The sequence below is a fragment of the Typopeltis vanoorti genome, chromosome 5 (assembly GCF_054136105.1).
Source record: "Typopeltis vanoorti isolate ZY-2024b chromosome 5, IOZ_Tvanoo_1.0, whole genome shotgun sequence".
NCBI classification, from domain to species: domain Eukaryota; kingdom Metazoa; phylum Arthropoda; class Arachnida; order Uropygi; family Thelyphonidae; genus Typopeltis; species Typopeltis vanoorti.
The window spans coordinates 27,818,661-27,846,068 of record NC_143553.1 but is presented as its reverse complement, the minus strand read 5'-3'; the positions used below and the strand labels follow the sequence as shown (position 1 = coordinate 27,846,068).

At 38.6% G+C, this 27,408-nt stretch overlaps 1 protein-coding gene across 1 annotated transcript in view; it reads right to left on the bottom strand.

Annotated features, from left to right (window-relative positions):
- The window catches only part of LOC150106274 (coiled-coil domain-containing protein 125-like), a 272,049-nt gene that overhangs the window by 7,690 nt on the left and 236,951 nt on the right, over window positions 1-27,408 (bottom strand). The window contains exon 9 of the mRNA XM_090392299.1: window positions 22,621-22,709. Coding sequence (XP_090248425.1) covers window positions 22,621-22,709 — 89 coding nt within the window. The remainder of the gene's footprint in view (window positions 1-22,620; window positions 22,710-27,408) is intronic.

Sequence of the window (27,408 nt, the reverse complement as noted above, 5' to 3'; positions counted from 1 at the left end):
CCTTCATAATGTGATCCATATAGATAATGAATAACAGAGGGGATAATGTACATCCTTGTCTGACACCAGATTTAACTTTAAACCATCTTCCTGTACTTCCTTCAATTCTAACTGCTGACTTACAACTCAAATAAAGACTAAGTATTGCTTGATATAATGCCCCATTGACACCATATAACTGCAGCGTATTGAATAGCTTCTCTCTTGGCACCTTGTCATATGCCTTTTCCAGATCAACAAAACTTAAATACAGATCTTTGTTATATTCCTGTGCTTTCTCGACTGTTTGTTGTAAAGTAAAGATCTGATCCCGACAGCCTCTATTTGGCCTGAATCCAGCTTGTTCTTCACCAAGCTTTTCTTCCACAATTCTTCTCAACCGTTTCTCAAGTATACTTGCATAGATCTTGCCAGGAACTCTCAGTAGGGAAATACCTCTGTAATTCTCACATTCAGTTTTATTTCCCTTTTTATATATGGGTACTATGAGAGCTCTACTCCAACCATCGGGAATTCATCCCTCTGTCCAGGCTTTCTGAACTATGCAGTGCAGCCACTGCAAGACTCTTATACCACCATACTTCAGCATTTCTGGTCGAATATCATCGACTCCTGCTGCCTTTCCACATTTCAAGCCTTTAATGGCTTTTTCCAATTCAAGTAAGGATATGTATTCCTGACTGCATGCCTGGTCAGTGTTTTTTATCACTGTGCTGTCATCACTGCTTGTTTCATTTAGCAGTTTTTCAAAGTAATTACTCCATACTTCAAGGATATCTTTTTCTCCCGTTTTCATGTCACCTTTATCATCTCTAACTCCTTTTACAGCACTCTTTCCTCCATTCCTAAGCTTCTTCAACAACCTCCAGAATATTTTGCCACCTTCTTGATATTTATTTTCTATATTCTTGCCAAAGTCCTCCCATGACTTTTGTTTAGCTAGTTTTACACAGTGTTTAGCATTCTTCCATTTGTCTCTATATTCTCTAAGAGCACAAACTGACTTATTTGACAGGAACTTTTGATAAGCTTTCTTCTTTTCCTTCACTGCTTCTTTAACTTCCTGTGTCCACCAGGGAGTTTGATTTTTTTTATCCTCGCAGACAACCTCAACACATGCCTCTCTGGCAAAATCAATCAATGTTTTCTTCAGAGTTTGCCACTGAATCTCGAAAGGTTTGATTTCTGTTCTCAAACTCTTTCATTTTTTCTTCAATAATCTTTGAAGTATTTTAGCCTACAGTTCACATCTGAGAGCAGCTCAACTTTTATTCGCTTTAAAACTTTCTTACATGTTATTCTTTTCAATATGAAATTCAATTTTATCCTGCTGAAGACTAAATAGTGATCGCTTCCAATTTCAAATCCTCTGTACACTCTGGTGTCCTACACCAGGGAGAAAACATCACTATCAACAATAACATAGTCAGTGAGACTTTTCTTATTCCTAGCCTCTTCTCTCCATGTGAATTTGTGCACATTTTTATGTTGGATCATGGTGTTAGTAATAACCAGTCCATGTCCTGAGCAGAAATCCAACAGATATTTGCCATTATTATTAGCTTTGCTCTTTTCTCCAAATTTTCCCAAAATATTTTTGTATGTCTCACAATCATTTCCTAGTCTGCTATTTAGATCCCCAACAAGGAACAACTTTTCCTTTAGATCCCCAAGAAACTTTTCCTTTTTCATTGTGTCAGTTGCTTTTTCTAAAGCCTCAAAAAATTCCTCCACTTCTACTTTAGTAGATATTCTGTGGGACCATAGGCACAAATAAGTCTCATTGTTCAGTTCCCCATTCTCATATTTGCCCACAATACTCTACTTGAGACAGACTGCCATTCAAGAAGATTAGCCTCGTATTTTATTATTATTATTTATTATTGTTATTGTTCCGGGAAACTCCAAGGAGTCGACAGACTCATCGAGGGAGGCCCTAACATCATGTCAAGAACAGCTATTCAACACTCACACAGTATCTATCATACCTTGCCTTGAACTCATTCACGGTCGTAGCACCCACAACAGACTCTGGAAGCTTATTCCACTCATTCACCACTCTCCAAGTAAAAAACCTAGCTCTAATACCCTTGTCAACTACGCTCTTGCCCAGCTTCCATGCATGGCCCCTAGTCCTCCCACCACCAGTCATATTTTCAAAAATATCTTCTGGATCAATCTTATAAAAACCCTTCAGTAATTTGAATGTCTCAATCATATCACCCCTCCTTCGCCTATCGTCCAATTTCTGCAACCCACAAATCCTCAACCTATTCTCATAAGGTTCATTCCACAGACCTGGTATCATCTTGGTCACTCGTCTCTGGACCCTCTCCATCACGAAGAAACCCTGGTGCCCATAACTGGGCACAGAAGTCCAGATAGGGTCTTATCAAGGCTCGATACAGAGGAACAACAACTTGTTTGTCTCTGCATGTTAAAGTATTTTTCAGAAGCCAAGTGATTTGGTGAGCTGTTTTAGTCTCTTTTGCAATGTGCCCCCTAAACTTCAACTCCCTATCCACCAACACTCCCAAATCCCTGGCCTCATCAATCTCCTGGAGTACGGTTCCACCAATGCGATATACTGCTGCTATTCTTTTCACCCTAAAGTGCATAACCTTACACTTTGCCACATTAAATAGACATCCATTTTTCCTAGCCCAGTCCTCCAAACTATCCAAATCATCCTGTAAAATTTTGACATCCTGTGCACTCACAATTGCTCTACCCAACTTTGCATCATCAGCAAACAATTGAACGCTTCCTCTCAAATCCTTTCCAATATCATTGATGAACAAATTGAAAAGCAGTGGTCCAAGAACAGAGCCCTGCGGCACTCCACTAGTCACAAGACGTCTTTTAGACTCCACTCCTGAATAAACCACTCTGTGGTATCTCTCCTTCAACCACCCTCCTATCCATCTCACCAACCCTATATCTATCCCCATCTGCTCCAGTTTACTGATTAGGGTTCCATGTGGTATTCTATCAAAGGCCTTGGCAAGGTCCAGTAGTATCACTGTAAACACATTACCCTTATCCAGTTCAGCCGTCACTGTGTTATAAAACATGAGCAAGTTACTGAGGCATGATCTACCCTTCACAAAACCATGTTGTCCCCCCATACAATATCCCATTTTCATCTATCCAATCCTGTATTCTTTTCTTGACTAATTTCTCTAAGACCTTGACAATGATTCCTGATATGCTAATCGGTCGGTAATTTACAACAGCAGTCTTGGAACCACCTTTATGCAGTGGAACTATTTTCCCCTCTTTCCACCCCCTCGGGACTAACCCAGACCCGAGACTCAAATTAAACAAAATGGTCATGGGTACTGACAATTCTTTAGCTGCTTCTCGTACAACACGAGCTGGTATACCATCCAATCCCACAGATGTATTGACATTGAGGTTATGCAATAGACTACTCACCTCCACTTCATTCACCACAATTCCCGTATAATCTACTGGTTTATTCGTTTCTGCAATGTCACCACCTGGATGATATATTCTTGCAAAGTGCTCATTCAGTAACTCAACTATCTCAACTGATTCAGTTACCTCCCTACCAACGGCATTCTTTAAAATCAATCTGCCATGTACATTTTTCCTTTTACTTGCTACATATCTAAAAAACTGTTTAGGATTCTCTTTAGCCTGCATGGCCAATGTTCTTTCGTAATCCGCTTTTGCTTTTCTTACCACACTCGTTACTCTTCTGGCCTGCGCTTTATACCGTTCATGTGCCTGCCGGTCACCTTTCTCCTTAAATTCCCTCCATAGTTGTTTTTTTTTTTTGCAGCTCAAGCTTAATGGTGTTATTCATCCATTTAACCCCTACTTGATTTATTATTCGGACTCTAGGTATACAGTCAGCCATTGCTTCATGCAAGCAATTCTTAACTACCTCCCATGCACTATCAACTTCTAGTCCTTGCAGTTATACATGCCATGGCACTGAACCAATCAAACTCCTAAGCTTGTCATACTTTCCAGCCTGATAATTCCACATGTACCCTGTCTTAATTGAAAATTCTACACCTTTAGCCACCTCCCAAGTCACAATTTTGTGTTGAATACTATGGCTACTCCTTCTTTTCCTTGAGTGTCATTGCCTGAATATAACATTTTGTATTTATTGCTCAGAAAGATTTCACCAGTTTTTGTCTTTTTTGTTTTAGTCACCCCTATTATGTCGATCTGGTACTTATCTAATTCCTCAGCTAGCTCCATTTCTTTGCCATTCAGGCTTCTTACGTAGATAGTACCGATCTTTAACTCTGGTAATGTTGAGTTGAGGTTTGTTTTCAGATTTGTTCCAGTAGCTGACTTTTCGCTGTTCGCCCTGGTTCCCTTGTTTAACCGGGCGACGCCTCAGCCGGCATGAAATTTTGTCATGTTGTACCATCATTTTTTATTTTGGTTTAACCAATAAGAATACAATTTGGTCGGCTAAATCCCAAATTGCCAGCCCATCCTCGTTCGTTCAGTATCAAAGTAGATACCCAACAGGGTGCACCACGAGAAGGTGAGGATTGGACATTAGGTCAGACGCCCTGGTCGGTTCTCTGCATTCCTTTAAAGACTATGTGGAGGTCTCCTCTCAGTTATACAGCTTTGGCCCTTATTTGTTTTAATAATTCATGCTAATTAAAATTACTTAAGTTTTATGTTGTTTTTATTTATTAAACCAAATACGTCACGCTAGGCTAGCACATGTTGCACTACGGTAGCACTTGCCTGTCTGAACGCACCCATTGTCTTTGCATATAGTGCAGGTGTGGTCTGTAAATCGGCTCACTTTGTTAAATAAGTAAAGGTTTTGTAGTGGACTTAATCGAGGACATTTTACATTAAGTAAAGGATATTTTACAATTGAAAATAGTACATGTGATGCTGAAAAATTTAATACTTTCATGTTTGAACTGTTTGAAATCATACGCGATAATCCTTCATTACGTTCATCTTGGATTTTCATGGATAATGCAAGAATTCATAAACCCACTGATTTGTCAAATATTTGTTTTAATTATTCATGCCAATTAAAATTACTTAAGTTATGTTTTATGTTGTTTTGATTTATTAAACCAAATACGTCACGCTAGGCTAGCACATGTGGAGCTACGGTAGCGCTTGCCTGTCTGAACGCACCTACTGTCTTCACGTATAGTGCAGGTGTGGTCTGTAAATCTGCTCACTTTGTTAAAATAAGTAAAGGTTTTGTAGTGGACGTTATAGTGCTTTCATTTACTGGTGATTGTGTTAGGTAACGTGAATATTGTAACATTAAATTAAATATTAACAAAATAAAAATATTTTTATAGTATTTAAAATGTCAGCAAAGAAGAGGAAGATAGAACAAGAAATTGAAAGTGTATTTTTCACTTGGTTAGACTATAATAAATTTAGTTTAATCCTTTATCCAAGTGTGAGCAAACAAAGTTTGCGCCTGAAAATATCTTCAGGACTGCGGTAAGGTAGTACAACACCGAGCAACTCGTAGCAAAGGTGGACCAATGATATTAGGGTGATGTTAGCCTGGTCCACCTTTGCTACGATTTGCACTGTGTTGTACTACCTTACCGCAGTCCTGAAGATATTTTCAGGCACAAACTTTGTTTGCTCACACTTGGATAAAGGATTAAACTAAATTTATTATAGAACAAGAAAATTGGGAGTTTAAAAGTGAATGGACCAAAACCTACACATTTGTAGCAAATACAGCAGAATTTCCAATGTGTTTAATATGCCATGAAAAGCTTTCAAAGAATAAAAAATCAAATATACACAGACATTTTTTAAATAAACATGATACATTTGACAAAGCATATCCACGGGGAGATGAAAGAAAAAAGGCAGTATAAGAGCTGCAACGCAAAGTAAACCTAAGCTAAATGTTCATTTCCCAAATGGATAAAAGCATCACGAAATACATTATTGCTAGTTTTGTGGCCGCTCAAGAAGTTGTTAAATGAGGAAAATCTTTTACAGGCGGCGAATATGTGAAAGAACGTTTTATTAAAATGTCCAAATTTCTCTTCTGCAATTTTAAAAACAAAGCTGAAATAATTACAAAAATAAAAGACATGCCATTATCTGCTAAGATTATAAGGGACAGAACTATACGAATGGCAGAAGATAGAACAAATAAGCAGGTTACAGATCTCAATTCAACACCAGGATTCTCCATTGCCTGTGACAAATCATGCGATGTGAATGACACTGCACAGATTGTATTTATTTGTAGATATGTAAACTCTCGAGGACCTCAGGAAGAATTACTCGATATACTGCCACTTACAGGACAAACTCGTGGAGAAGACATTGACTCTGCTGTTACCACTTGCTTGAAAAGTAAGGGTATTAATATTAACAAAATAACATCTACTGCGACCGATGGGATGCCGAGCATGAAAGGTACAAAAAAAGGTTTTGTTTCTTTATTTAAAAAACAAATTTTGCATGACGTGTTTTCCTTTCACTGCATAATCCATCAAGAGATACTTTGTGCACAAACTTTTCCAAAAGAGATAACAGTAGCGATGGATTTGGTTGTAGAAATTGTTAACAAAATAATGGTAAGACCGCTACATCATCGGCAATTTTGTGAACTTCTTAAAGAAATCAACTGTGAATATTCTGATCTTTTTATTATTATTATTATTCACGCCTCCATGGAGTCAAAAGACTCATCGTGGGAGGTCCTTCCTAAGAAACACGAAGCCTATCAAGACACATCGAGGGGAGGTTCCTCCTAAGAAACAAAGTCTATCATACCACTCCTTAAACTCATAGACCGTTCTCACTCTCACCACTCCATCAGGCAAATGCATTCCATGGTTCAACCACCCTCCATGCAAAGAAACCACTCCTCACCTTCTTGCTTTTGCATAACAGAATAAGATGGCTTTCCAGAGGTGCGATGTTGATGGGATTTGCCACCTGCCTTGGAGAGGTTAAGTTGTTTCTAAGACAAAAAGACCTTGAATATGCAGAGTTAGAAGATGCTCATTGGTTACAAAAATTCTACTTTATGGTGGATATGACTTCCTATTTAAACGCATTAAATAAGAAACTACATGGAAAGGGAAATACGGCAGTTTTGCTTTTAGAAGTGATTTCGTTTGAACAAAAATGATATTTGTTTGCGACAGAGAAAGGCACATTATTACATTTTCCTACGTTGAAGAAATATCAACAAGAACAAGCTGATAATTCCATAAATTTAACCTTTTTCAAAGAAATTGTGGTAAATATGCGATCTGAATTTAATGAGGGTTTAGAAAGAACAAGGCAACTATGTCATTTTTATTGCGACAACTTGAAATTAATACTGCCGAATTAAATTTTTCACCTTTTGCTGGAATTGATGAGGCTGCATTTCAACTTGAGTTACAGGACCTGAAAACCAAGGATTTGTGGAATTCAAAATTTAGAAATCTCGAAGCTGACCTGGAGGAGTTGGAAAGACAAAAATCTACCCTTGCAATACAACACAAATGGTCTGAAATATAAGATCTTAAAATGCAATATGAATATATTTGAATATGAATATATCCCCTAATATGAATTTTATTAAAAGTAAGTTGAAAAACCAACTAAACAATGTGAGTCAAATGTCATGTTTGAAAATGAAAATTATGGCATATTCGCCATGTATTGAGAAACTATCCCAAGAAGTTCAACAGTAAAAGTCGCACTAAGAAGATATTTTAAATTAAAAAAATTAAAGAAATAGGTATGTTATTGGATTTTATACATGTTTTTGTAAGGAGGAGGAAATCTTTGTTTTATTATTTAATATTTAAAAATACCATATAATTATGTGTGACATGATAACGTGTTACTGCAAAAAAAACTGAATAAATAATTTAATTATAATATTTTTCAATGTAGTTTCTAAATTTAAAGCAGTGATGAGCAATTAAATAGTAAATCAAATACTCGGTTCTATCTTCATAAAGAATATTTTCTTTTTCTTTGATAAGAAAGTATTAATTTATTTTCCATTATTTAGGTATATTTTAATTTTTTTTAACCTGCACAAATAAATCCACATGTAAAAATCAACATTCATAAAATATATTTTTAATTAAAATATACTAATTCTGCTGTACAAAATGAACACCGTGGACCGCACAAAAAAACCTGAGAGGGCCGCATGCAGCCCGCGGACCACTGGTTGCTCATCACTGCATGCAGCTGCTAAATTTTTTTTTTAACAGATATAATTTTAAAAATGGATCTTCACTCCAAAAAGGTTGCCGACTGCTGGGTTAGACCATCAATGAGATGGATGCATGGTGTGTGGGGGGAGTGACTGATCTTCAGAGAGTTGAGGTCTCCAGAAAAGCAAACAACAGGACCATGTGGCCTAGTGTGGCATATCACGGAGCATCAGAATGACCATACGGCATTTGTAGATGCCCTGTGAACATATAGTTAGATAGATAGACATGTATATTGTTGACTTCCTGTAAGAAAGGTTCAAGAAATAATGCAAAGAGCAATGGACTAAGAGGGCAACTTTGCTCGTCCTTTTTGAATTTGACTGGGTCTCACAGAAACCCATTAACTAGAAGGTAGGTAGTTGAATTGGCATAGGCTCCCTTGATAACGGATAGTAGCTTTTTACCTACACCAATTTGCTGGAGGAAAGGGATGCTAGACATTATCAAATGCTTGAGTAAGGTCTACTGATAGCACTGCCATCGACTGCTTTTTCATATTAACTAAGCGGATTAGATCACATAGCAGAAACAGCTTAAATTCTACTGCTTGGCCTGGAACTCCATACACCTGTGTGCTTTTAATTATGAATCTCATTCCCACTTTGAGCCTGTTATTGATAATACAGAAAAATATCTTGTAGTCAGTATTAGATAGAGAAATAAGTCTCTGGCTGTTGATTAAAGTGTGATATTTATTAGATTTTGGAATGAGGACAGTATGGCTTGTTACACATTCACTTGGTATGTGTCCTGACGAGAGAAAATGATTAAACAGTATAACTAGAATGGGGAAGAATAAAATCCCAGGTCTCATGGTAAATCTATCCCTAGACCATCAGGCCCTGGGGATTTTCTTGTCTGGCATTCTTTATAGGCAGTGGTAACTTTGGATGGTGTAATGGGTGTGTTAAGCCCATCTTGGATAAGAACAGGAAAGCCATTAATATTCTAAGATTTATAATTTTCAATGGTACTATTGTCATCAAACAGATTTTTGTAGTATTTTTGAAAGGAGTCAGGATGTCTTGAGTGGTGGACATGTTCTTCACCATCAACGCAGATTGGAGTGATAGTCCTTTCTTTGCGGAATTTAGTGGTCTATTGAAGAATGCAGCTGAAGGGCACTCTGTAAAGTGCTGTTGTATTCTTATTTTAAAATTTCTTTTTTCTACTTGTTTCAACCTTTCCACTTCTATCTCTATGTTAATGTTTCTAATGATGGTGCTACATTCTATACCATTGCGTTGGTTTGTTACAAACCAGCATCTCTTTTTATACAGGTTTTTCAACTTTTTTCTTTTGAGGAAAGGCTGTTCCTTTCCTCATTCCATCATATTCTGTTTTACTGCTTTGAATTTTAACCACATATTCCAATTCCAGGTAACACTATTCCAATTTGAACAGAGGATCTGGAATTTGGTTGAAAAGATCAACGAAAAATTTGGTGGAAGTCTCCATAGTCCAAAACTGATCTCTTCTCGTTCCATGCAGTGGAACTTAAGCAAAACTGGATTATGATCTGACATGTTGATGTCAGGATGTTTTATCTGAATTATCCTATTTATAAGGGAAGAAAAAATATAAATTTAATCAAGATGGGTACTAATACCTTGATTCGTGTATATGTAAGCCTGGAGATTAGGATTGCGAATCTTCCATATGTCTACTAGTTGAGCATTGTCAAGACATTCTCATAAAAAGGGTTATACATAATTATTAATTGACTTAAGGAAGTCACAACGTACAATAGAATATAAATTAAATTAAACTTTAATATACATTTCCAATATTTCGGCAACGTCACGTTGCCATTTTCAAAGCAACTTACAATAAAGACAGGTGCACGCAGGCACTACATACAGTAAATGAGGACGAAGTGGGAAGCTATCGTTTCTCCTAAAAGTCCTGATGATGCCCCCTAGTGGGCTTTTTAGGTATTCTTAGCTGTTTGGCACATGATGTAAGTCTCCCAAATTTGGGGCAGTCTCATGCAACCAAATTTGTTGAGGTTTGGCATGTTTCTTAGGGCTGAGGCTGATTCCATGAAAAGTCTTTCAAACTTGAACTTGTTAAGGTGTATTACTTTGGCTTTCTTCCACCGGTTCATTTGTTCAGAACAAATGAACAGAACGGTTCATTCGTTCGCTGATGATGCAAGGTTGGGTAGGGCAATAGTGAATGCAGAAGATGTCAAAATTTTGCAGGTTGATTTGGATAGATTGGAGGTCTGGGCTAAGGAGAATGGATGTCAATTTAATGTGGCAAAATGTAAGGTTATGCATTTTGGGGTGAAAAGATTAGCAGCAGTATATCACATTGGTGGAACTGTACTTCAGGAGATTGATGAGGCTTTCAGGGAGTTGGGAGTGTTGGTAGATAGGGAGTTGAAGTTTAGGGGGCACATTGCAAAAGTGGCTAAATCATCTCATCAAATCACTTGGATGCTGAAGAATACTTTGATGAGCAGAGATAAGCAAGTTATTGTTCCTTTGTATCGAGCCTTGATAAGACCCCCATCTCGACTACTGCGACCAGATCCGGTCACCTAGGTTTCTTCTTGATGGGGAGGAGGTTGAGAGGATCCAGAGGCAAGTGACCAAGATGATAGCAGGTCTATGGAATGAACCTTATGAAAACAGGTTGAAGATTTGTGGGTTGCAGAAATTGGTTGATAGGCGGAAAAGGGGAGATATGATTGAGACATTCCAATTGCTGAAGGGTTTCTATAGGATTAATTCAGAGGATATTTTTGAGAACAGGACTGGTGATGGGAGGACTAGGGGACATCCATGGAAGCTGGGCAAGAGTGTGGTTAGTAAGGGTGTTAGAGCTGGGTTTTTTTACTTTTAGAGTGGTGAATGAGTGGAATAAGCTGCCAGAGTCTGTTGTGGGTGCTATGACAGTAAATGAGTTCAAGGCAAAGTATGATAGATACTGTGTGAATATCGAATAGTTGTGATGGACATGATGTTTAGGGCCTTCCTCGATAAGTCTAAGGACTCCTTGGAGTCGCCCGTAATAATAATAATTCTGTGGCGTGCATCCAGAGCATGGTTTGCAAGACCAGAGTGGCTATACTGGTGAAAACAGATGTAGTACTTGTGTTTTGAAATTCTGATATTCACTGTCCTGCCTGTTTGGCCAAAGTAGGACAGCTTACAGCTGCAAGGGACCTGGTATACACCATGTAGGTCTAAGGGAAGTAGTTGGTCTTTAGTGGAGCGGATAAAGGATGCCAATTTTCTATATGGTCTGTAACAAGAGGTCAAGTTATGTTTTCTTAAGATGTTGGTAATTTTTTCCGAGGTGCCTCGGATGTAGGGAATGGTGATGGATTTAGAGTAATCCTTGTTGTGAATGGGGGGGGGGGGGGGGTGAGGGTTGTGGTTTACTGGTTTCAATATTTTTTGGATTTTTTTTGGGGGGGAGTAGCCATTGGCTGAAAAAGTGTTGATGTGATTTAGTTCAATGGTTAGGGCATTGTCATTTGAACAGATTAGTTTAGCCCTATTGTATAGTGTCTTAATAACTCCATATTGTTGTGAGGGGGGGGGGGAATTACTGGTGAATGTATCTGCCTGAATGGGTGGGTTTTCTATAAACATAGAAAACCAAGATTCCATCAGGCTGGCAGGTGACTGGTGTGTCTAGGAAAGGGAGGCTGTTGTTTTCCTCTTTCTCCAGGGTGAACTTGATTCTGAGGTGTTGGTTGTTTAAGTATGTTAAGAAGGAGAAGAGTGTTTCAGAGCCATGTGGCCAAATAGCGAACACATCATCAATGTAGCGAAGCCATATGGTTGGTTTTTGTGGGGCAGAGTTTAAGGCTTTCTCTTCAAAAGTCTCCATAAAGAAGTTGGCCAAGGATGGGGAGAGTGGTGAACCCGTCCTTTGAAAATGGCAATGTGACGTTGCCGAAATACTGGAAATATATATTAAATTTTAATTTAATTTATATTCTATTGTACGTTGTGAATTCCTTAAGTTAATTAATAATTGTCAAGATATGTTTTTAACTGTGCACATCTCATTTTTCCACTCCTGGAGTGCCCTCCTATTTTGTCTAATTTGGAGTTTTCAATACAATTCCAGTCTCCAGCTGCTATGGTGTAGTGGGCACCATATAAATATGACTCCAATTCCTGGAAGAATTTTCATCTAACTGTTCCATTAGATGGAGCATAAACATCCCTTTGCATATTACAGAATGACCAAAGAGGGAGCAAGAATAAGAACACCTACTCTAGCCCTGTTAAATCTTCCAAAGCTCCAATAAGAAAGGAATGGATATCTATCTGTTAAAGTTCCCATATCTTTATATCTGCAGAAGTATGTTTCTTGGAGAAACAAAAACTTGATATTATGGCATAGCATACCTTTCCATATACTTTCTTGTTTAATTGACCTGTGGAATTCTCTACATTTAATGAGACAATGCAGAAAGGATATGCTCTTTAACCTCTAGATTTTGGATGAACCTGATGAGGTCTTCAATCTGTGAAAGAGCAACTGTGTGGCCTGATTCTTGTAAACTGTTTTCCACAGTTCTTTACAGTTGCTTTCCATTATTTCAATTTCATGCCTATCATTCTTGATTTGGAAGCTAGTTATTTTCTTTCATGTAGATGGTAATCATACCGAGAAAACTTTGAATCAGTAAATTTTATTATATTTTGTTTAATTGTATTTCTCACTTTCTGTTTATTAGCATGAGATGGTTCTTCATAGTCCATAAACTCTTCTGAGCCTCAAAAGTTTTCATTTGACAATCTGCAACCTTTACATTTTTTATTACTTTTTTTTCTTTTAGATGTAGTTCTTTTTTAAATTTTTTTTTTTGTTTATCCTCAATTTTTTTTATTATTAATTCATCTTTCCTTTTTGATGATCTTGTCTGCATATTAAGTTCTTTCAGTTGTCATACTTGCTTTTCTGTTTTTTCTCCGGCTTCTCTATGTAGAATAGTTTCATGTTTATGCATTTCATCTTGTAACTGTTCAGTAGTTATACTAGGTTCATTATTGGTAATTTCAGCTGATGTTGTTCCATCAATATTTGACTGGGAAAGTGAAGTAATGCAAAATTCATTACTTCAACCTTGGTATCACTTCTGGGTCTGGTTCCCACCGATGAGACTTCAATAAAGGTCAAAACCAGTCTGGGTAGTGACCCTTCCTATAATGCGCAGCATTATAAATGTCTGCAAGGATATGTGCTTTGTATTATGGGATACTAAGGTATGTGATGCAAAGTTGTTAGTCTCTATATATGAGGTGCCCCATCATGAAATTACTTCACTAACAAACTTGGTTTGCTTGGATAAAGGATTAAAACAAGAATATAATTTCTTGGCATCTTTAATTGATAGCATAACCAAGTGGAAAAACTTTCACACTGCTAGTTTCCTGTTGCTAGCCTGGTCGGCTAGCAATAGGAAACTAGCATTTAGTGATCTGCTCTCCTACCAATAGGTTGCAGGTTTGAATCTTGCTGTGGGCATGGATGTTTGTGATTGTCTTTAAGTGGGAGATGCATTTCATCACCCACTGTGAGACCACCACCATGCTTATTGGAGGCCTGAAGTGGCTCGAAAAAGTTCCAAGTTTGGACTTCAGAGTAAGGGCTTCCAGAATAAGTAACAAATAAATAAAAATTGAAAACACTCCTAACTCACTCACAGTACTAATGTACTATAGGTTAACTACCTTTCGTGAGTGGGAAAATCACCTAAAAAACAACTGTTCTCCAAATTCATCTGTTATGCTCAGCATCCACTGTCAGATCATATATTTTAGTCATGCAGGGTGTTACTGAATACATCGTCTGCACGGTTAGCCTAGTGGCTTTGTGCTTCACAACCATATGCCTGGGGAAGGAGTGTCCTAGGTTCGATTCCCGTCGACGATGTGAGGCGCTAAAGGATCTTCCTCAGTCATAGCCAAGTTAGCCGGTCATGGGCGTGGACAGCAGGGTTTTTCCCCGCAGTTTATCTGGGGTGTTTCATCCCGCAAGCAGGCAAACCGGACGTGGACACGCACAGATTACAGTCAGGAATACTGACCCAGCCATAGGCCTGATTCATCAGCTATGCCAGTTCCGGAGCCCGGATAAAATTTGGAGGAACTTAGATGGTGCCGTACATTCCCGTAAAAGAGAACTTACGTTGTATCATCACACAGAAATTAATTACTGAATACATCCATCCATCCATCCAGATCTTGGTCTTCATATGGGTCTCCTTCTGCAATTCTGGCAACAAACAGGTGTTTCATGGATTGCAGATGCCAATAAATCTTCCTGTTTGTCCACAGTGAACCAAATTATGAAGGGCATGTCACTCTCCAGGATGTGTCAACAAAGAAGTCTGTCCTTTAATGATGGATCACAGTTGGTAGTTTGAAGTGTGGTTTGAACATGATGTAAAGGTTTAAACTCAGAACTAGCACTATATGTTAAGGCAACACAACTTGTGCCTCAGAATTCAACAACATTCACCACACTTTTTTTTTTTAGCCAGTGGCTACAATCACTATAAAATAAACAGAATACTACATACCTACATCCCTAATACAAGACCAAAGCACTGCTATCCCACATGTTCAGAATATATACCTGAAAAGACAGCTGAAGCACTAAGTAAATACAAGCTTTACATCACAGTTCACACCGTACTTCAAACTAGCAATCCTGATTCACTTAATACTCTATTCTTTTTCATATCCTGGAACATATGAAGTGCCCTGTGACAATTATTTGGCCTCACTCTACACATACAGGGAAATCTGTCTGTCTAGTTTTGTGAATCAATCTGCTTCATAGAATGCAAGAAATACATTTGTTATATTCACTGTGGAAAGTAAGGACTGGCAGACTATGTTTAGAATGGGGGGGGGTGGGGGGGGGGGGGGGTGGGGGGGGGGGGGGGTGGGGGGGGGGGGGGGTGGGGGGGGGGGGGGGTGGGGGGGGGGGGGGGTGGGGGGGGGGGGGGGTGGGGGGGGGGGGGGGTGGGGGGGGGGGGGGGTGGGGGGGGGGGGGGGTGGGGGGGGGGGGGGGTGGGGGGGGGGGGGGGTGGGGGGGGGGGGGGGTGGGGGGGGGGGGGGGTGGGGGGGGGGGGGGGTGGGGGGGGGGGGGGGTGGGGGGGGGGGGGGGTGGGGGGGGGGGGGGGTGGGGGGGGGGGGGGGTGGGGGGGGGGGGGGGTGGGGGGGGGGGGGGGTGGGGGGGGGGGGGGGTGGGGGGGGGGGGGGGTGGGGGGGGGGGGGGGTGGGGGGGGGGGGGGGTGGGGGGGGGGGGGGGTGGGGGGGGGGGGGGGTGGGGGGGGGGGGGGGTGGGGGGGGGGGGGGGTGGGGGGGGGGGGGGGTGGGGGGGGGGGGGGGTGGGGGGGGGACAATCAGCCATCTGCAGACATTGAATTAGCTAAGAGAAAAATAGAGAGAATACAACTTTCCATTGTACTTAAATTTTACAGGTTATAAAAAGCCTTAAGTTCAGGTGTAAAAGCAATCCTATTAGCCATGAAGAAACATGGAGTAAGCTAAAATTATATATAAGCTAATAAACAAAATATAAGAAAAAATTTAATGCTAGTATTCTTATATATGAACACAGCCATCCATTCCAAATAAATAAAGCAGTACACCAAATTATTCAATGCAGTATTAGAATATGCACTGAATAAACTAGACTGGAGTGACAAAGGGATTAATATCAATGGTAAAAAAAAATAATTTTGCTACACTGATGACAAAAGAGAACCAGAAGAAATGATAAATGAGTTAAATACAGTATCAAATAAACAATAAATTACACGATAACTACAGTAATCAACTTTAATGAAAGTACAGATATTTCGTACTGAAAATAACAGTACATGATCAGTGTGTAGAAACAAGCAAATCAAAGGAATGGGAATAAAACCTTATATAATATTAAAAATATTATTATCTCAAACCTTTGGCAAACTATTTTTTGAACCATCTGGAAGATACCTTGTTCTCATCCATTCATCCCCAATCCTCTCATTGGTTACGTTATGCTGATGTCTTTGCTGTTTGGCCGCATTCTGAAAATGAACTTGCCACTTTCCTACAACAGATCAATAGTCTTCACACACATTCAGTTCACCATGGAAAAAAGAAAAGGCTGGTAGTTTACCATTCTTGGACATCCTTCTTACATACACAACCTCTGGTAATTATCAACCAGTGTTTATCGAAAGCCTACCTTTACTGGCAAATACATTCATGAAAAGTCGGCTCATCACACCTCTTGAAAAATTTGTGTTATGAAGTCTTTAATTAATAGAGCACATAAGGTGTGCTCCTCTCCCTCAAGCTTACAATAACAACTTCTCACTATCAAAATGGAATTTAATGGTTACAACACTAATCATATCCAGCAGATAACTGACTCCAATGTTCCAACATCTCAGGATTCTTCAACAGACCACAGGGTTCCAATCCCTTATATTTCTGGCATCTCTGAACCGATTGGAAGAATTTTGAAGAAGTATCACCTTATTCCCACATGCTGGCCTGGTTGGCCGAGTGATTAGCGTATCCACTCTCCAGTCAAAAGGCTGTGGGTTCGAATCCCGCCGTGGGCATGGATGTTTGTGATTGTCTGTGAAAGTACTAGTGGTGGTAGTCAGCGGTAGATGCCGGTGGTGTTAGATGATGAAGGTTAGTGTAGTGAGATGAAGAGTTGTAGAGTAGCTGCCCTCCCTCGATGAGTCTTTGGACTCCCTGGAGGTGTGATGTAATAATAATTTTCCTATCAACAAATTTCTCATCTGTTGCCATCTACAAAAGACAAACTGTCACCTCTATCATTAGCTGGCATTTATCAGAAACCTTGTGAATGTAATCTGACATACTTTGGACAAACAGGCCATTCTGCAGGAAAAAAGAATCAATGAACATCAATATTATATTGAATACATGAAACCTCAAAAGTTTGGTCTGGCACAACATAGTATTGACACTAAACACAGTATCCACTGGAATGAAGTTCGTCTTTTCCACAGAAGCAGCTTTAAATATGAACGCCTTTTCAAAGAAAGTTGTGATGCCCTTTTACATGGGCGCCAAATCTGAATCGAAACGATTGTTTCTCTCTCCCAAAAGTTTGGGAGATTCTTATCTTATGTAACCATCAAAAATAGTTTTTAATAATAATTTTAACAATATTATTAATATTAATTTCTAGCAAGTGGCAAGTTTTTAATTGGTAAACCACCGACTGCTGTATGTACCTGGTATTCCCGTTCCTTTGATTTGCTTGTTTCTACACAGTGATGATGTACTGTTATTTTCAGTACAAAATATCTGTACTTTCATGTTTAAGTTAAGGGATATTACATCCCATATCGTTTCTTAGCCGAATAAGAAACTCTAAAGAGTTTCATGCCGAATATAGAAATTATATAAAGTTCGGCGATTCCAAGCGTAAGCAAATACCTGGATAGCAGCAACTGACTCTTAAGGTAGTGCAAGCTGAGACAACTCATAGCAAAGGTGGAGCTATCCAGGTATTTGCTTATGCTTGGAATCGCCGAACTTTATATAATTTTTATATTCGGCTTTACATTTACTGACATTGAACTGACATCCATTTTCCCATACCCATAATTCCAGCCTATTCAAATCATTCTGCAAGTACTGCATACCAGCAGCATTTCTGATTACCCTACCTATCTTTGCATCATCAGCAAATAGCTGTATGTCACTTGTCAAATCCTTCCCAATATCATTAATATACAGATTGAATAACAGCGGACCAAGCACTGATCCTTATGGTACACCGCTAGTTATTTTTTTATTAATCTTTGTACTGGTTATGGACAGTACTATCCTTACAACACGTCCAGACATTTCGCCAGACTTGATATAGGCTTAAGCCTTTACAAGTGTTTTACCCTATGCCTTTCCGAGTTATCACTGTAGTCATTCTCTGGTGGCAACACCATGCCACCAGTGTGCCCTGTAGGGCCCCTCAAGGAAAGAACTTTTATATTCCTTTGCATAAGCCCAAGCTGTTTTAAGTCCTTATAACTATCTGCACTCCATACGCCATGTAAAGAGATGGTGGCGCTGGTAAACCTCGGAGTTGCCCCATGCTCCTCCCATATCTTACTAACTAGATCTTGGTTATTTTTATAATAATTTATTATTATGGCTATAGGCTAGCCAAACTACCCAAACGTCACCATCTCTTTTAATCACTAAGTCTGGCGTACGCAAACTCACAGAGGTCCTATAATGTGGTTCCACCGCAGTCTCCCAACCTTTGTTCTTAAAGCGGTTGTTCAGAATGGAGACCACGGCATCATGCCTCCTCACGCGGACCCCATTGGTGTGGAAGCTACACTGGGCTATATGAGACAATGTCTCACTGTAGTGGCAGCCAGCCTTACAGTTGGAGTTGTCACTACCCCCATCGAGCTGTGCGGGCTCGAGTAGGCAGGGCATTGATCCTCGTCCTGATAAGGTCAATATACTCGAACCCAGGGATGGCAGTCATATCTGCTGCCATCCCTTACCCAATCATGCTAGGGAGGCAGCAGATATGACGCTTTTAAAGGAGCACCACCTACAGAACAGTGCAACAGAGATGCCCATCTCGTGTTCTGCGGGTGCTGACTTGATTAAAGTACCTTGATAATGGGACCAGCCTTTAGCCCACCTAAAGTCTTCTTGTATTAATGGGCTATAGAAAGCCTCCCTGCAGATGGGGGAAGAAGATAGTCCTAACTGTGCGATTCTTGACAGCCACAGGCATGGGATCAGCCATCTAAGTGATGGAACCCCCAAGCCCACCATCCTTCACCCTCGCATGGAAATATGCAGTAGGAGTGTCAGGTGGCAGTCGGAGCCATGATCTCACGGCTGAACGGATAGCCCTGTCCATTTAGGACAGTACTGAGATATATGTTCTACCAAGCACCAACTTGTGGTAAAAGCGAGGTAGGAGATAGTAGGAAAGGAGAAACAGTCTTTGCTGGGGCTTGAGAGGAGCTTTCCTCAAAGAAGTGATCCCAGCTTCTAAGATAGAAGGGACAGAAGACCTTCCCTTTGGGGTGAACATGAAACCGAGGTATCTCCACTCTTCCAGGATGGTCAAAGCATGCAACAACTTCCCATGCAGGGGAAACTCTATAGTCTCGACCTTAAGCTTCTTGTCATGACCAGAGGGAACAAGAGCTAAAGAGCAGGACTTCTCTATATTAATAGAAAGGCCTCGAATAGAGAAGAATTCAACTGCCCGGTCAAGGAGTTCCTGTCTATCTTAGTAGAAGCTATAAGAATAAGATCGTCCGCAGAGGCCATAGCATTAAAGGAAGAAGCACCTAGAGAGTAGCCTATATGGCTAGGAACAGAATGAAGAAAGTCATCTATGATGCAGTTAAAGAAAAGGGGAGATAGAGGATCACCCTGGCGAACACCCCGCACTGCGGGAATAGAAGTTGCATGGGACCCTGTAGTGAAAGTGATGGAACTACCAAGGTATAGCTCCATAACATAGGAAAGAAGAGGTTCTGAACATCCAGCAATAGACAGCGTTCGAAGGAGAGCAGGAAGAGAGACGCTATCAAAGGCCTTTTGGAGGTCCAGCGACGGCATATATAGAGGCTTAAGGTGGCATCGGGAATCAGAGAGAAGAGAAGAAAGAAGATATATATATTCTCGGCAGAGCCGTCCGAAGGGACAAAAGCTCTCTGTCTATAATCATACTGTATATGTTGCTGAAGTCGTTTAACTACTATTTTATGATAGAGTCTAAGTAACACAGGGGAGATGGTAATAGGTCTACAGTCTGATGCACAGCTTGAAGTTTCTTTCTTCGGAATGAAGATAGTTCTTGAAGCACGTAAGTATGGTGGTATTACTTTACTGGAAATGAGAATGTCCACTAAGTCTTGAAGAATCTTCAACGGCACCCTTCTGAAGCCTAGACGCAGGAAAGCCATCAGGTCCGGAGGCAGAGAAATTGGATGGAAGAGCTGCTTTAATCTGCTTAAATCTTGCAGACTCACATCCCCTGTATACCACTTTTTGATATCTGGCAGTCAGCCACCCTGTTATCCATGCTAATATTCTATAACCTAGACCCATTTTCTCCAATTTATACAGCAGTCTGCCAAGCTGTATTCTGTCAAAAGCCTTAGTAAAATATAAAAATATCATGGTGTATCGATTCCCAATGTCTAGTTCAATGGCAGCATTGTTAAAGAATGTGAGTAAGTTGCTAAAATATGACCTTCCCCCATGTTGTTCATTGCAAAGTAGAGATTCACTGTCAACCCCATTGCTAAATGAGAGTCCTAACCAATTTTTACAAAATGCTAAAAATTTATTATTTATTTTATTCATGTGGGGTTCCGCGTTCCTCGACTGCCCATGTTGTTCATTGCAAAGTAGAGATTCACTGTCAACCCCATTGCTAAATGAGAGTCCTAACCAATTTTTACAAAATGCTAAAAATTTATTATTTATTTTATTCATGTGGGGTTCCGCGTTCCTCGACTGCCCCTTAGGATTGGTTGAGTCCTCTTAACGAGGGATAAAGTATGTATTTTTTAATGTAATTCATGTGTGTGTTCACGGGGCCGGTTTGCCTGTTCTGAGGGATGAAAGACGAAAAATTCATCTATACTGACTGAGCTACGGAGGCTCATACTGATTATGCAAAGGGGTGATATGATTGAGACTTACTAACTTCTGAAAGGGTCATACAGGATTTCAGCTGATGGAATTTTTCAATTAATGGAGGGGGGGGGGGGGAAGGACATGAGGGCATCCTTGGGAGCTGATTATGAATGCTGCTAAGAAAGGAATGAGGGCTAGATTTTTCTCTCATAGGGTGGTGCATGATTGGAATGGATTGCCAATGGATGTTGTGAGTGCAAGCAGTGTGAATAAATTCAGGAATAATTATGATGCTGATGAGTGTAGTATGTGGCCTCCCTCAATGAGTCCCTGACTACCTGGAGTAATAATAATAATAATAATAATAATAATAATAATACCGTAGTCCCTTATCTGTGGGTTTACTATCTGCAGTCAATCCCGGTCTAAAAATATTAAATGGAAAATTCCAATAATAAACAATTTACAATTACATCGGCAAAGTGGATATTAGATCCAACCTTATTTCAAAGCTGAATATTTGTAGACACTATGAAAGTTTTGGAAGTTGACCTGAGAGCTTACGAGAATACAATCCTCGGCACCCCCCGAGTTGTCTTAGCTACCTAAGTCAAGTAGTGCAAGCTAAGGCGACTCGGGGAAGTCGAGGATTGTATTCTTGTAAACTCTCGGGTCAACTTTCTAAACTTTCATAGTTTCTACAAACATTCAGCTATGGAATAATGTTGGATCTAATATCCACTTTGCCTTTGTTTGTAATTTTACACTGCCAAAATGAAACCATATGGCTCTCTTTTACTAATAGACAATTCATAAGTATTCAATTGTATGCGGTTCTGAGTAGTTCTCAGTTCAACTGTCACAGTATCACAGTGCTAGTGTTCGAGTAACTCTTATTTTACTTAGTAATGGCCCCAAAGTGCAAGGGTAGTGATGTTGGCAATTCGGATATGCCAAAGAGAAGCCATAAAGTGCTTCCTTTTAAATGAAAAAGGTGAAAGTTCTCGACTTCATAAAATAATAAATAAATAAATAATAAAAAAAAAGTATGCTGAGGTTACTAAGATTCCATTCGCATTCAGATAACTTTTATTAGTTTGTTGCTATAATTGTTCTATTTTATTATTAGTTATTGTTATTAATCCCTTATTATTAGTTATTGTTATTAACCCTATATATATATATATATATATATATAGGGTTCGGTACTATCTGCGGGATGTCCTGGAACATATCCCCAGTGGATAAGGGGGAATTACTATAATAATATTTGGTCAAAATTAATTGAATACAATCTGTAAAATAAATATTCATAGAAGGAAAAGAAAGGCTTAATTTTTTTTCCCCCTGCTCTTTAAGTATATAAATGGTGGATCTATTAATAACATTCAACCTAGAACTGAAATTACAATACATATGATCTTATGTTTATGATTCTAGAAATAAGAGTAATTTTGAATTATAGACTAGACTTTACAGTACTCGAATGCCAGTAATCTTACAGTTTAAAATTTAAATGCATTTACAGATAAGAAGTAGCATAATTATTAACTACTACTGCCATTTATCATCTACTGTTAAGAGTGGACAGGATGAAAGATAGAATTTTTGCACTTAAAAGTTTTCAAGTCGAAGGAAAGTGAATAACTATCTTTGCAATTCCTTCAATTGCACACCCATGTATGTATGTACAATACTTGAAAAAAAATATTTGAAAATTATTGTAGGATAAAAATATTTACCATCTCGACAAGGGCATCAATAACTTCTGTCTGATTTTTTGATTTATTCCTTTTCAAAAATTTCTGTTTTTGAGGCCTCAATACAACATCTGAAAGTAATTTTGTTATAAACATGTTACAAGGGTATTCATATTAATCTAAAATATATAACTATAGTTCTTGTGTTTTTTGCTTATGCAATTTCAATTAATCTATATATTAAGCATCTTTCACATCACCATTTTATTAATCTCAGATTCCCTTTCTTCTAAAGAAAAACCTATGAAACTAATGGTCACTGAATTACTTACTAAATGAAAGGTGGTATATTCGGTTCAATAAAACCGAACATACCACCTTTCACATTTAATCTTATTCACACGTGGCATTGATGTGCTACAAATTTTGCAACCACTTAGAGGCTGATATTATAGAAAATCAGAATATGCCAGATCATATTAAATAATGAACTAAGATTACTCTAGCAATAAAGTTTGTGGCACTACTATTGTGAACAGAGAATCGGATTATATTTTATCACTCAACAGCTTCAAAAGAGAGCTTTTATGGATTCTAATTCTCAAAGAGCACTTGCTTAGTATGACAAGTTGACTCCATGGAGGTTCCCATATAATAATTTAATTTTCAATGAATAAAATGACAGTTAACTCATGACCCAAGCTGAGAGGTTAACTTTAATGATGTGGCAAAAGTAAGTTTTAGAAACTGGAAGAAATAGCAATCGACAAAACAGGATAGCAGAAAATTTTTTTTGAGAGGTCAAGGATCACTCAGAGTTGTAGTACAAGTTGTAGTGATGACCATCTTGTCTCAAAAAACTGTCATCTGTAATTAGTATTTACCAGTAATAGGAAATTTCATCAGTGCTTTGAAAATACAGTATTTAGAAGAGTGGAGCAGAATAAGGGTTACCAGATCTTCTCATTTTAATCAACTCAATTTATAGCTGACATGAGACAAAAAAACTCAAAATTGAAGAAATTTCCAGAATTCTGATCCAAGTGTATAAATGGTACTGGATAAATAGCAATATACTGTATTGCAGTAGTGCAGAGCTAGTTCTATTGCAACACTAGAGAAGATTAATCTGTCTTTCATATCCTGATGTTCTAGTTATTCTAAGGGTAGAGGAACTTCAGTATATTCTGTTGTTGCAGTCATCTTGTAGCCACTGCTTATCAAGATACAACAGCTCAGATTGTAGTTCAGCATATGATGATACAAAAAAAAGTGTTTTGGTAACCAGATGTGCTGCAAAGAAATTTGTACATCTGCAGATATACCAAGGGCTATTATTTCATCATAAACATGCAACATTTCTCTAGTAGGGAAACATCACATTTAGGATCATCAGTTCACGTTCTTAGCTCAGCTGTTTACTACACAAAGTTTAGATTTTCGTAGTTACTGCCTCCTATTCCTTAATGCCATAAGAAAGAGTGTAGAATGAAGAGCATGTTAAGTGAAAGGATATCAAAACATGAATCTGACTAGTAATAAGTATTAAATTTTCCTAGTTAACTAATATTGCTCTTGTACTGCAGAATGGGGGGGGGGGGGAGCCTGTAATCCCAAGAGGGCATGTCCTCAGGTGGTGGATAGGGGAAAGCCTCCCAGAAATGGGTGGTAGGAGGGAAATGAAATACCTCCCACAGACCAACAGGTGAAGCATATTAGGGCTAACCTCCCTATGTGTGGATTCAAAAATGATTATGAAAGGAAACAGAACAAATAAATCTAGAGTTTGCCCTGATCTTTCCACTTTAAGAGTGAACATGACATAGTCTGGCAAAAGCCTTCCCAGAAACCAGTTGATTGACAAGGAAAAGAGCAAACCTTCTATATCCCAAATCTGGAAAACACCTTTAATTGTTTCCAGTTATAACATACGCACACTCTTAAAATGTGGAAAATTCTTTGAGCTATGCAGCGTAGCTGAACTGAACAGAATTGATGCAATTTGTGTCCAAGAACACCACTAGAAAACTGACACAGACTGGAATGAAATTGCATCAACAGACAAAAAAAATGGACTTTCATATATTCTTCAGCAGAAAAACATGGTAACGGTGGAATAGGAATCTTAGTCAGTAACAAAATTATATAATAAAATATAATAATAAAATTATATAGAGAAAGTTTCAAACAGAACATTGGACTCAAACTCCAAGGCAACTATTACCTCAGTATATGTGCCGACAGAAGTTGCTGAAAATGACAATAAATCAAAATTTTATGAAGAACTTGCCACTTATCTTTCAAACCTCCTACTGCCACATAATAGGTGGAGATTTTAATGCACAAATTGGAGCAAACTTAGTAGGATCCACCAGAAATATAGGGCAATATACATATCACTTTCAGAACTTTCCAATGACTACAACTATACCATTCTTCACAGCAAATTTCCTCACCATGCAAACAGAAAATGGATAAGAGAGCACCCATGTGGAACAAAATCTCAACTCAATCACATACTTATAAATGGTAAATGGGTTAGATCAATACAGAACTGTAGAGCCTACAACACTCTCTTTCTTAACATGGATCACAGAATTATTAGTGCTCACATCAAACTTTGGCTAACACATCAAAGAAAATAGCAACAAGATATATAAAATGGAACAGATGTAGAAAGTATTTTTAACTTGGGTATAGTTATGTCAAAGATACCAAGCAATTTTAAACCTGGTTTTCTTCTACCACGAGTTGCCTTGGTCTTGCACTACCTGTGGGATCAGCTAGTCTTGCATATATTGCAGGCGCAAACTTGACATTTTGTCTGTTTGCTTACTTGGAAAAAATGGAGTAAAACCAGGTTTAAAATTGCTTGGTATCTTTAACATAAAATGGAACAGTTTAGACAATTCCTCAACCCAAAATAAATATAAAGAAGCCAATTGCAAACAACTAAAAAATCTAGTGCTTACAAGTAATAACACTGAAAATAACAACTTCAATATTTAATCAAAGAAGCGGCAACAGAAGCACTGGATAAATATATCCCCAAACCAGCAGAAAACTGGGTGTCACAGAATTCTATAAAAACTGATTAATCACAGACATATCCTCAAGCAAAGAATGAGACAACTCAACAGTGAACAGATAAAGCTGAACTTCGAGATAATAAATAACCAAGTATATGAGCCTTAAAAAGAGACAAAGAATCCCACATACAAAACATATGTCAAACATCTTAATAAACAAAGAAAAGAAACCCAAAAAAATGAAGAATTAAAGATAAAGATGGTAAAACTATAGAAGACAAAGAATTATCAGAATGGAAAAACTATTTTAACCACACTACTGGCCAAGATTTCTATAGATGTCAAGGTTATCATGGATGCAAAGTGTATATTAAAATTGTAATACCACTGATATTGCATTGAAATATATGATGGATACGAAGTGTATGAGGATGTGTATTTGATCCATAATGGGCGGTTAGGTGGTTAAAAGTTTACTTAACATTAAAAACATTTCACAAATTCCATTGTCCAGAATCAGAATGAGTGAAGAAATGCCTATAAACTGCAACAACTTCACTCTTGACGAACTCAAAACAGCACTCGACAAAGCAAAAAAAAACAGGTAAAGCCACAGGGACTGATGGAATCACAGTCAAAGCCATACTCCAATGGTGGCAACCAACTACAGAACATTTTCCTTAATATATGCAATAATGCTCTCAGGACAGGGGGAAAACCTCCCCACTGGAAAGAAGGTAAAATCATACCAATAGCAAAAAGAAGGAAACCACCTAGATAAACCAGAAAACTACCATGATATTCAGAGCTATAGGTAATAGAAATCCGAAACTTTACAATAAAATGATTCTTAATCACATAGAACCTTTTATTTCCCCACTATTAAGGAAAAATCAAGCAGGATTCCTAAAGAACAGAACCACATTAGAGCACATTCACATGCTCTAATGTGGCATTAGAGCACAATCTTCTATTAGTAGAACTGACATGTTTAGCATTCTTTATCATTATGGTATTCCCAACAAAATTATTGAAGCAATTGCAGCACCTCACCAAGATTTTCATGCCAGTGTTCTTGTCAATTGGGAATTGACAGAAAAATTTCCTATAACCACAGGAGTTCTACAGTGAGACACCTTGGCTCCTTTCCTCTTTATAATAACCCTAGACTACATTTTCAAGATGGTTGAGGATGAATTCAGTGCAACATTAACAACCAACAATAAACAACTCTGTCTGTGACTTCAGCTATGCAGACGATATAGTATTACTAGATTCATCTTTATCCAAGGTGCAAAACACTTTGACAAACTATGCCATACTGCAAAAATATATGGACTGACAGTTAACTCTAATAAAACTAAAATACTCACAAATATAATACAAATGGAGCAATATCAAGGAAGCAGAAGGTTACAAGTGGGGTTCCACAGGGCTTAGTACTGGGACCTGTACTGTTTAACCTTTATATCAACGACATCGTCAATGGATTGCAAAGGGATATTCAGTTGTTTGCAGATGATGTGAAGCTGGAAGGATTATTAGTAATAGTACAAATGTGGTGGCCATGCAAGAGGATTTGAATAAACTTGACAGATGGGCAAATGAATGGGGTTTTAGTTTAATGCAGCAAAACGTAAATTGATGAGAGGCTGCATACTTGATTGGAGGAGCTGTACTGGAGAAAGTAGGGGAGACAAGAGATCTGGGGTGATGATCAATAGAAAACTGAAATTCAGAGGGCATATCGCAAAGGTGGTGAAGGTAATCCAGAGTATTGCTGCAATACTGAGAAGGACTG